Raw genomic sequence first — 17356 nt, forward strand, 5'->3', positions numbered from 1 at the left:
TTGCAAATTTCAAAACATTGTTGAAAAAAATTGATGAAGACATAACTACATGGAAGACATCTCACATTCATAGATTGGAAAACTTAATATTAGTGTAATGGAAGTGTCCTAAAATTGGTCTACAGATTCAACACAATACCTATTAGAATCCCAGCTGACTTTTTTGAAGAAGTAGACAAGCTGATCCTCAAATTCATATGGAATTACAAGGGACCCAAATGACCAAAAATGACCAAAACAATCTTTATATATTTATATATTTATATATGTATGTACTGGGGATGAATCAGGGGTGCTTTACAACTGAGCTACATCCTCAGCCCTTTTTTAAGTTAAAAAAATTTTTTTTGAGACAGGGTGTCGCTAAGCTGCTTAGAGTCTCACTAAGGTTGTTGAGACTAGCCTCAAACTTGTGATCTTCCTACCTCAGCATCCTGAGTTACTGGAATTGCAACCTTGTGCCACTGTGCCCAGCAACCAAAACAGGCTTGAAAAGAATAAAGTTGAAGCACTTTAAAAGTTTAAAGTTTAAGCACTTTGAAATCAGGGTTCCTGATTTCAAAACTTACTACAGAGTGACATTAATCAGGACAGTATGGTATTGGCATAAAGGTAGACATATAGATCAGCGAAATAAAATTGAGAGTCTAGCCAGGCATGGTGGTACACACTTATAATCCCAGCTACCAGGGAAACTGAAGCAGGAGGATTGCAAGTCTGACGCTAGCCTCGACAATTTAGAAAAACCCTTTCTCAAAATAAAATACAAAAGAACTGGACATAGCTCAATGGTAGATCACCCCCTGGGTTCACTCACCAGTAGTACAAAAATAAATAAATAAAAATTTGTAAGCAGGGTGTGGTGGTACATCCCAACAACTCACAAGACTGAGGCTGGGGACATGGTTTAGTAGTAAAGTACCTCTGGGTTCAATCTCCAGTATTAAAAAAAAAAAAAAAGAAAGAAAGAAAAGGGAAAAGAAAAAAAAAAAGGAAAGAAGAAGAAAAACAAAGTTTTAAGAATCAAAAGTTCAGAAATTGTCACATTATAGTCTTGTGATTTTTGGCAGTGGTTCCAGAAAAAGGCATTTTAATGGGGGAAAACTAGTTTTCAACACATGGTGCCAGGACAATTGGATCTGATATCCAAATATAAAAGAATGAGGTTGGAACTTTATCACACTTTATGTGTTAACTCAAAATGGATGAAATTTCTAAATGGAGGAGCTAAATTTATAGCTTGGCACATTGGCATCTGCCTATAATCCAAGCCACTCAGGAGGATCTCAAGTTTGAGGCCAGCCTCTGCAATTTAGCAAGACCCTGTCTCAAAAAATAAAAATGGGTTGGGGATGTAGCTCAGTGCTAAAGTGCCCCTAGGTTAAATCCCCTTTCTCCCCGCAACAACAACAAAAAGAAACTCTCTACTCTCAGATACTCTGTTATGTCAGCACAAAAGGGACAAGAACTTTATCTTGAATATGTAAAGAACTTATGACTCAGTAATAGAGAGACAAATAGCCCAATTTAAAAAAATCAGCAAAGGATCTGAGACTTGAGATTTAGCTCAGTGTTAGAGGGCTTGCCTAGCATGTGTGAAGCCCTAGGTTTGATCCCTAGCACCGAAGAATCTGAATAGACATTTTCCAAAGAAGGTAAAGAGGTAGTCAAAAAGCACATGAAAAGATGCTCAGGATAATTAGTCGTGATGTAAACGTAAATTAAAACTACACTGAGATGCCACTTTACTCCTACTTGGATGGCTATAATCAAAAAAGACAAGAGGTTTTGGTGAAGATGTGGAGAAATTAGAACCCTCATAACATTATTGATGGGAATATAAAATTATACAGTTCCTTTGCAGAACAGTCTGGAAGTTACTGAAAAAAATCAAACATATAATTATTATATGACCCAACAATGCCTCTCCCAGTATATTCCCAAGAGAATTGAAAGTGTATGTCCACACAAAGACTTGTACAGGAGTGTTCATAGCATCATTATTCATCATAGTCAAAAAGTAGGACACCCAAATGGACAATCAACTCTTGAGTGAATGAACAAAATGTGAGTTATCTATACAATGAAACATTACTGACAAAAGAAGTGCTAATACATGTAACAACATAGGTAAAACCTTGAACATATTATGCCCATTCACAAAAGAACTTATTATACAATTCCATTTGTATGAAATGCTCAGAATGGGCAAATCTATAGAGATAGAAAGTACATTAGTTCTTATAGATCTGGGAGATTTGGAGAGAAATGGGAAGTGACCACTAATGGACTAATGGGTCTGGTTTTTTTTTTGTTTGTTTGGTTTTTTTGGAGGGACCAGATGAAAATGTTCTAATATTAATCATGTTGGTAGTTGTGTAACTTTATGAATACACTGAAAATCATTGAGTTGCACTTTAAATTGGTGAATTTTGCCCTACATTAATATTTCAGTAAAGCTGTTATAGGGCTAGAGGGTATAGCTCAGTGGTAGAGAGGCATGTGTGAGGCCCTGGGTGTAAGGCCCTGGGGTCCAGTGCTTAGCATCACACATGCGTGCACACACACACAAAACTGTTATTAATAAACTTAGGTATGTGTTTGTTTACTCACTTCGTACTTATTTATAGACTTCTTAGTATGAGTCTTATGCAAAACTGGGTATTAGAGTCCCTGTTTTTGAAATGCTTACAGCCTCTAGGGGTCAGATTAAGCAAGCAAATGCAGTATAGCATAAAGATGCTGAAACTAAGTTCATATATTATATTCTGATGATTTTTTGTGCAGTTTTTTTTTTTTTTTTTCGGTGCTAGGGATTGAACCCAGGGCCTTGTGCTTGTGAGGCAAGCACGTCTACCAACTGAGCTATCTCCCCAGCCCTTTTGTGCAGTTTTGACAGTCTATAGGAATTAATCAAGTAGGGATAAAATGAGGGTTGGCTTGGAGTTGAACATCATTTCTACATAGGATAGTCTTACTCTAGGATAACATGGAGATTATTTAAAAGTCTTCTATAGTAGCAGTTCTGAAAGTTTATAAGATGATTTAACCACAGATTTTGAGTTCCTGTACTATTTCTGAATCTCTCTTCTAGTCTTATTACATATAAAATTGAATAATGCTGTTTTTGTGAATGGAGAATTATGATCAATCCTAGTGATGCATAGTGTATGACTGTTTTTGTTGCTATTGGTTTTCTAACTAGACATGACCTCTAGTACACTGCCTGATTTGTCATAAAAATTGGTATAGTTCTGGTATCTGGATTCTACTCAAGACTCTTAAAAATTTTTATTATTATTTTTTGCAGTACTGGGTAATTTTTTACAAACTTATAATCCTTCTGCCTCAGTCTCCTGGGTATCTGGAATTTACAGCAACCTGATTCTTTTTTTTTTTTTTTGGTGGTGGTGGTGGTGGTAGGAATGGAATTCAGGGCCTGGCATATGGTATGGACAGCAAGCTGTGTCTTGCCTCAATCAGGCTGTGCCTAACCCTGAGTTACTTTTTCCCCCCCCCTTTGGCAGTATTGGAGAATGAACCCAGGATGCTTTGCCACTTAGTTACATTCCCACCCCTTTTATTTTTTGTCTTGAGACAGGGTCTTGCTTAGTTGCAGAGTCTGACCTCGAACTTGCAATCTTCTTGCCTCAGCTTCCCAAATTAATGGGATCATATTCATATGCCATTATGTCCAGCTGGTGTTACTCCATTTTGTAAAGCGGTAATTCTCCATGAGTTATTCCATTTTGAGTACAAGTGCCAAGGTAGAATGACTCTATAGCTTGTTTGTACAAGTGAACAACCACCATCTGCATAACACAACTATAGGCACAATCTGACAAATTAATTGTGCTGATAAAAGTGAACACCTGTGAATTTATTAAATTAAATCAGAAGCATGTGGATGCATGGGAATATTATATATCCCATCTGATATAATCTTATATCAGAAAAACTAGGGCCATGAGCTTATCAAACACACCAGATGACTGAATAAAGCAACCCTGTCACCTGAGACCCATAAAAGAAGTACCCCAAGACTGGTTATGGTGGTATACATTGATCTGTTATCCATCAGACTATTTGATGGATGTATCATGAGGTTAACAGGCAAAGAAACTCAGACTCTCTGTCCTCAAGCTTCAACTCAGCTGTTATTTACCTCCTTGTCATGACCCACTTATCACCTGCCTATTGTCTGTACTCTGGCCTAGAATAAGTTCTGTGGTCTGGCAGCTTAGTGCCCTGAACAAATTCTTGGTCTTATAATCTTATCTGACCACTTATAGTGATTTGTTTGCATTTAGTATCTGCTCTTTTCACTTGTTCTTAGTTCTGCCTCCTGAAACCCCTGTGTACACCTTAACCCTTCCCTAGCCTTTTTGTAACCTATATATATCATTGTGTGAATTATAATGTATGAGTTGAATATATGAATATTAGTAGTTAAGATTGGAATAAAAGAGCTTTTGAATTTCCCAGCTTATAACTACAGTGACCCAGTACTTGTAATTCTCCAGTACTTGGAGAATTACAACCAATAAGAGTAGTGTAACTTCAATAGCATAAAAAAAAAAAAAACCTTGAGAATCAATCTAACAAGAGGTGAAAGACCTCTACAATGAAAATTGTAGAACACTAAAGAAAGAAATTAAAGAAAATCTTAGGAGATGGAAAGATCTCCCATGTTCTTGGATAGGCAGAATTAATATTGTCAAAATGGCCATATTACCAAAAGCACCATACAGAGTCAATGCAATTCCTATTAAAATCCCAATGACATGCCTCATAGAAATAGAGAAAGCAATCATGAAATTCATTTGGAAGAATAAGAGACCCAGAATAGCCAAAGCAGTCCTTAGCAGGAAGAGTGATGTAGGAGGAATCACAATACCAGATCTTAAACTATACTACAGAACAACAGTAATAAAACGACACCAAAATAGGTAGATCAGTGGTACAGAATAGAAAGTAGATCAGTGGTACAGAATAGAAGACACAAAGACAAACCCACATAAGTATAGTTACCTCATACTAGACAAAGGTGCCAAAACATAAAATGGAGAAAAGGTAGCCTCTTCAACAAATGGTGCTGGCAAAACTGGAAATCCATATGCAGTAAAATGAAATTAAATCCCTATCTCCCTCCCTGCACAAAATTCAACTCAAAATGGATCAAGGACCTAGGAATTAGACCAGACCCTGCACCAAATAGAAGAAAAAGTAGGCCCGAATCTCCATCACTTTGGCTTAGGAACAGACTTCCTTAACAAGACTCCCAAAGTGTTAAAAATAAAAGCAAAAATCAATAAATGGGATGGATTCAAACTAAAAAGCTTTTTCTCAGCAAAGGAAATAATAATGTGAAGAAAGAGCCTACAGAGTGGGAGAAAATCTTTGCCACATGCACTTCAGATATAGCACTAATCTCCAGAATTTATAAATAACTAAAAAAACTTAACACCAAAAATACCAGTCAATAAATGGGCTAAGGAACTGAGCAGACCCTTCACAGAAGAAGATATACAATCAATATACAAATATATGAAAATACACATATACAATATATGAAATATACAAATATATGAAAAAATGTTCATCTCTAGTAATTAGAAAAATGCAAATCAAAACTCCCCTAAGATTTCATCTCACTCCAATTAGAATGACATTTATCAAGAATACAAGCAACAGTAGGTGTTGGCAAGGATGTGGGGGGAAAGGCACACTCATACATTGCTGGTGGAATTGCAGATTGGTGCAGCCACTCTGGAAAGCAGTGTGGAGATTCCTCAGAAACTTTGGAATCACTCATACATTGCTGGTGGAATTGCAGATTGGTGCAGCCACTCTGGAAAGCAGTGTGGAGATTCCTCAGAAACTTTGGAATGGACCCACCATTTGACTCAGCTGTCCCACTGCTCGGTTTATACCCAAAGGACTTAAAATCAGCATACTACAGTGACACAGCCACATCAGTGTTTATAGCAACTCAATTCACAATACCTAGATTGTGGAACCAACCTAGATGCCCTTCAATAGATGAATGTATAAAGAAACTGTGGTATATATACACAATGGAATATTACTCAACCATTAAGAAGAATAAAATTTATGGCATTTGCAGGTAAATGGATGGAGTTGGAGAATATCGTGCTAAGTGAAATATGCCAGTACCCCAAAACCAAAGGCTGAATGTTTTCTCTGATAAGTGAATGCTGATACATATGGGTGGGGTGGAGGGGTAAGGAAAGAATGGAGGAATGTTGGATTATATGAGGGGAGGGGAGGGTCTGGGTGGGGAAAGATGGGTAGAATGAGACAAAACATCATTACCCTATGTACATGTATGATTACATGAATGGTGTGACTCTACATTGTACAACCACAGAAATGAAAAGTTGTACTCCATTTGTGTACAGTGAATCAAAATGCATTCTTTTGTCATGTATAACTCAATAGAACCACAATTTTAAACAAGAGTGCTGTAACTTTGTAAATTTATTGTTATTCAATAAATTCTGACATTGTGGAAAGACAAACATATTTGATCTATGTTAATGGCATGACTCTCTCACAATATCAACCCTGTCTCTTAAATCTTTATTTGAAATCTTTTTTTTTAATTTTTATTTTTTAAAATATTTTTTAGTTGTACATGGACATGATATCTTTATTTTATTACTTATTTTTATGTGGTGCTGAGGATCGAACCCAGTGCCTCACACGTGAGAGGCAAATGCTCCACCACTGAGCTACAACCCCAGGCCCTTGAAATCTTTTTAAATTCTCACTTCCACTTCTTTAGTTTAGACTTGCATGTTTTACTTGGACTATTGCATTAACCTCCTAATTGATATCCTTGCTTCCCATTTCTTCGGCAAATCAGAATCTAAAGGTGAACAGCAAGGGCTGGGAATATAGCTTGGTGGTAGCCACTTGCCTAGCATGTGTCAGACCCTGAGTTCAATCCCTAGCAGTGCAAAAAAAAAAAAAAAAAAAAAAAATGAACATTTCCTTTCCAAAACAATTCAGATCATGTAGCTCTCATGCTTGAAAATTCTGGAAACCTCCTTCTCCCATTATCTAATAATGAGTTGAATCTGAATTCTTTAATGTGGCTACAAGAGAAAAGAAAATATTTTTTCCTTTTACTCTCAAAAACTCTTCTGTATGTGTGGAATTTCCCCTCACACACCAAGCAGTTCTCCAGCAGATACCAACTGAGTATCCTATAATTCAGTTAAGTTCTGGTAGATAGCATCAGATCCCATAGTTGATGGCTCATCTCCACAAGATAGTCCCTCCTTCAGTCACCAAATTGCAAATAGTATCTTGTCTACTTCTGACTGACTGGCTACAACCCATGGCTCGCATGACCCTCTCTGTGACTTAATTTGCTAGAAGGACTCATAGAACCTTGGGAAATGTTTACTTACTTATGTAAGAGAATTGCAAGTTTGAGGGCTGCCCAGGCAATTTAGCAGGACCCTGTCTCAAAATAAAAATAAAAAGGGCTGGGGTGTAGTTCAAGGGCTAGAGCACTTGCCTACCATGTCCACAGCCCTGGGTTCAGTCCTCAGTACTGGGAGAAAAAAAGATGCTCTTCTCATCAACTTAAAATCTAATGATATCTAGTGACTTAACTTTCATTTAAAGCCTCAGAAACAAAAATTTTAAATCTTCTCTATATTCACTGCATTTTATCTATAATAACATAGAATTCATCATACTACATTAATTTTTTTTATTGTAAACAAATGGGATACATGTTGTTTCTTTGTTTGTACATGGCGTAAAGGCATACCATTTGTGTAATCCTAAATATACATAGGGTAATGTTGTTTGATTCATTCTGTTATTTTTTCCCTTCCCTCCCACACCTCCCACCCCTCTTTTCCCTCTATACAGTCCTTCCTTCCTCCATTCTTGCCCCCCTCCCTAACCCTAACTCTAACCCTAACACTAACCCCTCCCACCCCCCATTATGTGTCATCATCCACTTATTAGCGAGATCATTCGTCCTTTGGTTTTTTGAGATTGGCTTATCTCACTTAGCATGATATTCTCCAATTTCATCCATTTGCCTGCAAATGCCATAATTTTATCATTCTTTATGGCTGAGTAATATTCCATTGTATATATATACCACAGTTTCTTTATCCATTCATCAATTGAAGGACATCTAGGTTGGTTCCACAATCTGGCTATTGTGAACTGAGCAGCTATGAACATTGATGTGACTGTATCTCTTTAATATGCTGATTTTAAGTCCTTTGGTTATAGGCCAAGGAGTGGGACAGCTGGGTCAAATGGTGGTTCCATCCCAAGTTTTCTAAGGAGTCTCCACACTGCTTTCCAGAGTGGCTGCACTAGTTTGCAGCCCCACCAGCAATGTATGAGTGTACCTTTCTCCCCACATCCTCTCCAACACCTGTTGTTGCTTGTATTCTTGATAATCGCCATTCTAATTGGGGTGAGATGGAATCTTAGGGTGGTTTTGATTTGCATTTCTCTTATTACTAGAGATGTTGAACATTTTTCCATATGTTTGTTGATTGCTTGTAGATCTTCTTCTGTGAAGTGTCTATTCATTTTCTTAGCCCATTTGTTGATTGGATTATTTGCATTCTTGGTGTAGTTTTTTGAGTTCTTTATAGATTCTGGAGATTACTGCTCTATCTGAAGTATGATTGGCAAAGATTTTCTCTCACTCTGTAGGCTCTTTCTTTGCATTGCTGATAGTTTCCTTTGCTGAGAGAAAGCTATTTAGTTTGAATCTATCCCAGTTATTCATTCTTGCTTTTATTTCTTGTGCTATGGGAGTCCTGTAGAGGAAGTCTGGTCCTAAGCTGACATGTTGAAGCTCTGGACCTACTTTTTCTTCTATAAGATGCAAGGTCTCTGGTCTGATTCCGAGGTCCTTAATCGATTTTGAGTTGAGTTTCGTGCATGGTGAGAGATATGAGTTTAGTTTCATTCTGTTGCATATGGATTTCCAATTCTCCCAGCACCATTTGTTGAAGAGGCTATCTTTTCTCCATTGCATATTTTTGGCCCCTTTGTCTAGTATGAGAAAATTGTATTTATTTGGGTTTGTGTCTGTGTCCTCTATTCTGTACCATTGATCCACCTTTCTATTTTGGTACCAATACCATGCCGTTTTTGTTACTATTGCTTTGTAGTAGAGTTGAAGATTTGGTATTGCGATACCCCCTGCTTCACTCTAGAAAACCTTAGAAGATGGAAAGATCTCCCATGTTCTTGGATAGGAAGAATTAATATTGTCAAAATGGCCATACTACCAAAAGTGCTATACAGATTCAGTGCAATTCCAATTAAAATCCCAATGATGTACCTTATAGAAATAGAGCAAGCAATTATGAAATTCATCTGGAAGAATAAAAAACCCAGAATAGCTAAAGCAATCCTTGGCAGAAAGAGTGAAGCAGGGGGTACATTAATTTTTTGATGTACATACATGGGCTGTGAACTCCTTGAGAGCATAGACTTAATTTTTCTTGTATTCCCTATTACCTAGTTTAGTACTTGTCACATAGTAGGTCTTCTATGTATTCTGTCACAGTCTTTATTTCCCTAGGGGGGATTGCAAGTATGCACCATCATACGCAGTTTCCCTTTTAGTTTTAATATTTATTGACAAGATGTTACTTAAATTTAAAATCTATTTCAATTTTTTTATGGCTTAATGATTAAGAAAAATGACTCTGGAATCACACTGCTTCATCATTTTCTAGCTGTATGATTTTGGAAGAAGTAATTTAATCTCAGTAAGCCTCCATTTCTATATTTGAAAAATAGAAAAAATACTAATGTTTATGTTATTACGAGTATTAAATGCATGTAAAACACATAGAACCTCACATAAAATGCATATTTTGTGTGCGTATTATGCATATTTTATTAGCTGTAATTTCCTCTTAATTTGTTTATTCATAAATATTGATTGAACATTTCACTCTGTTAGATATTGTTTTAGGTACCAAGACAAGATAGATATGGTTCCTGTCCTCATGGACTGCTAATTTCAGTATGTACTTATTATTATAAGTTATTTCTACAGCTGGGTGCTGTGGTGCTTGCTTTATTCCCAGGGACTTGGGAGACTGAGGCAGAGGGATCACAAGTTCAAGGGCATCCTCAGCAATTTAGTGAGATCCTAAAAAATTAAAAAGGGCTAGGGATGTAGCTGAGTGGTAAACTGCCCTGGATTCAATCCCAGTACCAAATAATAAATAAATAAAGTTATTTTAACAATTTCACTAAGTGGTAGTAAAGAGTTATTGTTTAATTAAATCATTTCCCCATACTTCTAAATGTACATTTTTATTGAACTAACTTTATTAAGTAGTTTCTTTAGTCGCATGTACATATATGTATATATGAGCAGCCGTATGTGATGCCATAAAGTATGAAACAAGGCAAGAACTCTTGTTTTTTTCCCCCCCCTGAGGATTGAACTCCACAGCACTTAACCATTGAATCACATCCCCAGTTCTTTTTATTTTTTTATTTTAAGACAGGGTCTTGCTAATTTGCTTAGTGGCTCACTAAATTGCCAAGGCTGGTCTTGAACTTGCAATTCTCCTGCCTCAGCCTCCCAAATAGCTGGGATTATAGGTGTATGCTACCATACCCAGCAGTGAGACAAGAATTTAAGCCAGGCATGGTGATGCATGCCTGAAATCCCAGGGACTGGAGAGGCTGAAGAAGGATTTTTTTTTTTTTTATTGTAAGCAAATGGGATACATATTGTTTCTCTGTTTGTACATGGAGTAAAGGCATACCATTTGTGTAATCATACATTTACATAGGGTAATGTTGTTTGATTCATTTTGTTATTTTTTTCCTTCCCCCCTCCCCTCCCTTCCCTCTTTTCCCTGTGTACAGTCCCTCCTTCCTCCATTCTTGCCCCCTCCCACCCCCATTATGTGTCATCATCCGCTTATCAGCGAGATCATTCGTCCTTTGGTTTTTTGAGATTGGCTTATCTCACTTAGCATGATATTCTCCAATTTCATATATTTGCCTGCAAGTGCCATAATTTTATTATTCTTTATGGCTGAGTATATTCCATTGTATATATATACCACAGTTTCTTTATCCATTCATCAGTTGAAGGACATCTAGGTTGGTTCCACAATCTGGCTATTGTGAATTGAGCAGCTATGAACATTGATGTGACTGCATCTCTTTAGTATGCTGATTTTAAGTCCTTTGGGTGTAAGTGGAGGAGTGGGACAGCTGGGTCAAATGATGGTTCCATTCCAAATTTTCTGAGGAATCTCCACACTGCTTTCCAGAGTGGCTGCACTAGTTTGCAACCCCACCAGCAATGTATGAGTGTACCTTTTTCCCCACATCCTCTCCAACACCTATTGTTGCTTGTATTCTTGATAATCGCCATTCTAATTGGGGTGAGATGGAATCTTAGGGTAGTTTCGATTTGCATTTCTCTTATTACTAGGGATGTTGAACATTTTTTCGTATATCTGTTGATTGCTTGTAGATCTTCTGTGAAGTGTCTGTTCATTTCCTTAGCCCATTTGTTGATTGGATTATTTGTATTCTTGGTGTAGAGTTTTTTGAGAAAAAATTTAAGTTCAAGGGTAGCATTAGCAATTTAGCAACACCCTCACCAACATAGCAAGACCCTTTCTCTAAAGAAAAAATAAAAAAGACAGGGGATGTAGCTCAGTGGTTCAAGTCCCAGTGCCAAAAAAGAAAAAGAAAAAGAAAAAAAGAACTTATTTAATTTAAAAAAAAATTTTTTTTAGTTGTAAATGAACACAATATCTTTTTGTGTTTATTTTTATGTGGTGCTAAGGATTGAATCCAGTGCTCCATGCATGTGTGGCAAGCACTGTACCACTGAACTACAGCCCCAGCACAAGAATTTATTTAATTCTTACCTAAAATGATGAATATACATTTGAATCCTAGAAAATTTGATACTGACTTTGATTTCTCAATAAAGGATCTACTGTCTGTTCAATTTCTTTCTTTTTTGGGGGGTTGGGTACTGGGGATTGAACTCAGGGGAGCTTGACCACTGAGCCACATCCCCAGCCCTATTTTGTATTTTATTTAGAGACAGGGTATTACTGAATTGCTTATTGCCTCGATTTTTTGCTGAGGCTGGCTTTGAACTTGCAGTCCGATTCTCTTGCCTCACCCTCCCAAGCTGCTGGGATTACTGGGGGGATTGCAGGCGTGCACCACCCTGCCTGGCTCAACTTCTTTTATTCAAATGTTTTTTTATTTTTAAAAGTAGGGTAATTTTGGTATTAAGAGATAAATAATGTTTTGATATAATTTACAATGTTTATTGTAAAAGAAGCATTCCAAGAGGAATGAAATCTAGCTTGGCCTTCTGTTTTTAGATATCTTTGTCATAGAGGTACTGCATTTAAAATGTTACATGACAGGAAAGTGGAGTCTTTGTTTTTCCTAGTGGTGGGGGGGTCTTTGAACCCAGGGCCATATGCTTGATAGGCAAGTGTTATACTATTGACCTACACCTAAAGCCTGAAAGTGGAATCTTGAAGAATAAATAATTAAAGGACTAATTAAACGTTTTAATTGTTTCTGTGAAGCAGAGGAAAATTTTGGTTATTGATCCTTTCATTGTTCAGTCTACTAGATGATAGTTTTTTTTTTGTGGGGAGGGGCGGACTGGGGTTTGAACCTTGGAATGCTCTACCACTATATCTCCAGCCCTTTTTTAAATTTTGAGACAAGGTCTCATTAAGTTGCCAAGGCTGACCTTGAAACTTGTAATCCTCCTGCCTCAGCCTCCTGAGCAGCTGGAATAATAGGCATGAGCCACTGTCCTGGCTAGATGATATAGTTTTGCAATTACTTGTAAAATAAATGTGGAATGATCAATGTGTATTTTGTACACTGGGAATTATGTTCCCATTGTACCCATTCTTGCTAGTTTATTTTTAACAAAAGCACAGAGAATGAGAAAATTGTGATAATTGGTAACCCAGATACAAAAAAGAAGCATGAAATTATTAAATGTGTCTTTATTGTATTAATATTTTGAGTTAGTCAGTGGACAAATTCTTTCTAAAACTGGTTTTGCTTTTCATCAGTGTACCAAATCTTGGTCTTATAGTCTGTGACTTATCGTTCTTCCTCATTTTGCAAGCAAGCTTCTTCAAAGATTATCTGACATCGTGTCACATATTCCTTAACATATTATAAATTGGTTTCTTTCTTCCAATCAATGGTGACAACAGGCCTAATTGTTTATGAGGGAGCACTTCCTAGCCTTTCTATAGTTTTTGTCATTGGTCACTTCCATAGTTTGTGATACCCCTTTCTCAGAGTTTTCTCCTATCTCTTGAACTATTATTCCTCTATTTCCTTGAGGGGCTCTTTTATTTTTGCTCAGGCTTTAAGTTATGCTTTTTCCAGAATTACATTCTAAAATTTCTTTTTTTCTTTCTTTTTTTTTTTTTGTTCTTTTACTTATTGATCTTCCATCTGCATTTGTGGTTCCATCTATTTTCCATGATAATGGTATATCTGGAGCTCAGTCTTTTTGTCTCCGCACCAGGCCTAAAATTATAATTTTCTACTGAATTCAGTTTGCATTGTCCTCAAAGCTGGCATTCTTTATCCCTTAAAGTATATACAACCTATTTTATTCTCTTATTTCAATAGTTTTCATTTTAATTATACCAGTTAAATGAAACTACATGTTTAGTTATCTCTCAGATTTATCCTATTTAATCTATTTCTACTATAATACTTACAGAGTTCAACCCTCTTCTTCACTCTCCCAGGATATTGTTATTGTTCCCAGGGCAACTTCTCTGCCTCTCTTAGAGTGGACCTTTCCTGAGTCTGACATCCTTACCGCCAATACATGATATTCTAAAATGTGGTACTATAGTAGTGATTCCTTATCTAAAAATATTTTAGTCCTGGTATGGTGGTGAACACTTGTAATCTTAGTCACTCAGGAGACAGAGGCAGGAAGATCGCAAGTTCAAGGCCAGCCTTAGTAACTTAGGGAGACCCTGCCTCAAAACAAAACAAAACAGGGCAGGGGATGTACCTCAGCAGTAAAGTGCTCCTGTGTTCAATCCCCAGTACTACACAAAATAAAACAAAACTTTTAGATCTTTCTCATTGTCCAGTAGTATTTTCCAGTATCCATCCATGTTCTGCCTGCTTTTGGATCATTTAGAGAATTTTGAAAAGATCATATTCTTTATTTCCCCCACAGATTCTGACTCAGTATAGAATTTAGGAATCTTTTAAAATTTTTTCTTTAGTTGTAGATGGACACAATACCTTTATTTTATTTATTTATTTTTAGGTGGTGCTGAGGATCAAACCCAATGCCTCACGCGTGCTAGTCAAGTTCTCTACCACTGAGCCACAAACAGCCTGAACTTAGGAATCTTTAAAAAGTTTCCCAGATAGTTTTGATAAGCAACCAGGTTTGGAAGATACTGACCTATCCATGTGGTTCAGTGTAGGTCATTAATTTTTCAACATGAGTACAAGATCCTTCAGGATCTGGTGCTTATCTGCTTCTTCAGCACTATCTTATTCTGCTCTCCATCCCCCTCATTTACAACGTTCCAGCCAGATGCCTTTTTCTGGTCTTGAACTTACCAGGCTTGATCCATTTTTTAGACTGTGGCATGCTTTTGTTTGTTTAAATCAGATCCCAGATTTCTACCTCCTCTGCCTCTGATCCTCCTCCATATCCCAACCAGCACATCCTTGGATTTTCACACATGGAATTCAGTTGGAAAACTGCTGGCCTAATCTGTAAGTCAGTTAGGTTCAGAAAAATGATGTAATTTGGTGAAGTTATATATTAGTGAATGGCAGAATGTATCTAAAATTCAGTATGTATATTTCTAATGTTCTTATTTATGGCTTCTCTGTGCTTTCTTATGAATCACATCTGAGCAGGTTGAGCTGAAATGACCTTTTAATCTTTTCCTTTCTGAATAAATTACTATTTGTTTGTTTCTTCATTGATTTATTCATTTGTTTATTCACTCAACAACATGTATTTGCAGAAGGAACAGTACAGAAGCTGGGGTGGATAGGTAAAAAATTTGAATAATATAAATTTCCTATCCTTAAATCTCAAAACATTTTTACATTAAATCATAAAACACTGTACAGAAAATAAATTATTGATTTTTTTAAAGAAGAGAAACCATATTATATCCTTTTCCACTGTTTTCTTCCTTTTATATTTTTTTATCCAGGGAAAGACCATGTTTGTAGATTTATTGGCTGTGGGAGGAATGATCGATTCAACTATGTGGTCATGCAATTGCAGGTAGGTTGCCTTGAAAATGTATTTTAAAATCTTTCAGTTATGGTGAAAGTACCTAATTACAGTAGATATGAATAAAAATGACAACATTGTTGGTGTCATAGCAGAATGTTTTACACTGTACAGATGGAACTTTTATTTAAATAGACTTGATATAGATTTTCCAAAAAGAGAAATGGTTGTCTTTGATAGCTATTTTAGTTGACCTGTATCTTCACTGATTATCATCATTATATACCAGCATGTATTGTGAGATATAATGTGAGTTTTGTCCTGTCCTTGTTCATTCCTCTGCATCTTTGTTACCTTAGGCATTTAATTTCCCATTTAGGTTCTCCAATATCAACTGTGACCTCTTAAAAATTTAAACATTAGGTGAGATATACGGTAAAAGCTATTCTCTCTTTCCATTATTAACATAGCTCTGTTCTCTCTCTTTTGGATTGGGGAATTGGGTTGAGAGAGCAGAGAAAAAAAAATTCAGAAAGGGAATATGAGAGTAATGGCTATAGGAGGGAGTAGAGGGAAACCATTACATTTTCTCTCACACTGCCCTTCTCTGCCCCTGAAAACACAAACACTCTCTCTCTCCCTCTCTCTCTCTCTCTGTCTCATCACCATCAAAGCCATGGTTCACTTCGCTCCTTAACTTTGCAATCTCAGGGTTACTTTTCATCTATAGCAAATTTTGTTTGGGGTGTTTGGTTCCTTTGTTATCTTTCAACTTTCTGACATAACAGTGAGAGACATAGATTGAAAACAGATCATGGCCTAAATGCTTCCTCTTCTCATCAGAAGGCTTTTCTTCTTTACCTCAACCTTCCTTCAGCATTTGATTTAGACCTAAAGATACTAGCCTTTCTGTAGACTCTAACTAGAATCTCTTTGAATTATGTGGTTCACTATCTTTTGAGCCAGCTTAGTTTTATTTTTTGAAGAAACTATTTCTACAACTTTTTGGTTCATTAATGTGTACCTTGCTTCTTCTTGCATTGACCATTAGTAACGGAACTGTTTGTTATTTTATGGTTTCTGTATGTATTTATTAATACATCTTATTTGATTCTCATCATACTCAAGGGAAGGAGAGGACAGGTTTACCCGCATTTTGCAAATGCAGAAACTGAAGTGAAAAGGAGGTTTGTGGTTTGACAGGGACTGCTTGATGGGTTTCAAAACTTAATGGGAAGCCTGAGGCCAGTATTCTTGTTGCAATGGAGAAAACTCTTCAGTTTTATCTTCAGGTTACTGCTGACTGGATAATTATGGAGAGGAGCTTTTCTTAGACTACAGATTCTCTCTCAATCTCAGGTCATTCTCATTTTTCTTCTTGCACTTACCAAAATCTCACTCTATAAATGGAAAATTTGTTAATACTGGGAGTCTGCTGTAAGAGGATTGGTGTCAGGTAACCACGGCCTTCGTGGCCTTTGGCAGACTCTTATAAAACCTTTCATTTGACTTACATACTGTATTTTTCCCTTTCATAATAAAGTTAATTTACCATTAAACCCCTATGCTTACAGTTATGGTTGAACCAATTTGGGACAAGGCTAAAGCTAGTATAACTGACATGGAATATAACTACTATGTCTCCCCCATATATTTTGATAAAATTCAAATGCTGTCTCCTAGCTACCCACTGATGGTCCTAAAAACCCCAAATGCATTATTATTCTTAAATTAACCTCAATCTCTTATTCCTGGTAGTTCAGTTATATAATATCTGCCTTGAAATTTTTAAGGAATTCCTGGTACAATGGCACATGCCTGTAATCCTATTGACTTGGAGCCGAGGCAGGAGAATCACAGGTTCTAGGCCAACCTCAGCAATTTAGTGAGGTCCTAAGCAACATGGTGAGACCTTATCTCAAAAGAAAGAATAAACAGTGCTGAGGATATAGCTCAGTGATAAAGGACCCCTGGGTTCAATCCCCAGTACCAAAATATTTTTTCTATTATAGATTTCTAGCTATTTTCCTATATCAGTGGGTATTAAAATATTTTAAGTTAAAG

General features: G+C 36.6%; 1 protein-coding gene across 2 annotated transcripts in view; it reads left to right on the forward strand.

Moving 5' to 3' along the window:
• Ttbk2 (tau tubulin kinase 2) overlaps window positions 1–17356 on the forward strand; it is a 169934-nt gene that overhangs the window by 90578 nt on the left and 62000 nt on the right. For both annotated transcript variants that reach the window (XM_047538644.1, XM_047538645.1), the window contains one exon: window positions 15270–15343. In XM_047538644.1, coding sequence (XP_047394600.1) covers window positions 15270–15343 — 74 coding nt within the window. The remainder of the gene's footprint in view (window positions 1–15269; window positions 15344–17356) is intronic.

The sequence above is a fragment of the Sciurus carolinensis genome, chromosome 2 (assembly GCF_902686445.1).
Source record: "Sciurus carolinensis chromosome 2, mSciCar1.2, whole genome shotgun sequence".
Classification (NCBI taxonomy): domain Eukaryota; kingdom Metazoa; phylum Chordata; class Mammalia; order Rodentia; family Sciuridae; genus Sciurus; species Sciurus carolinensis.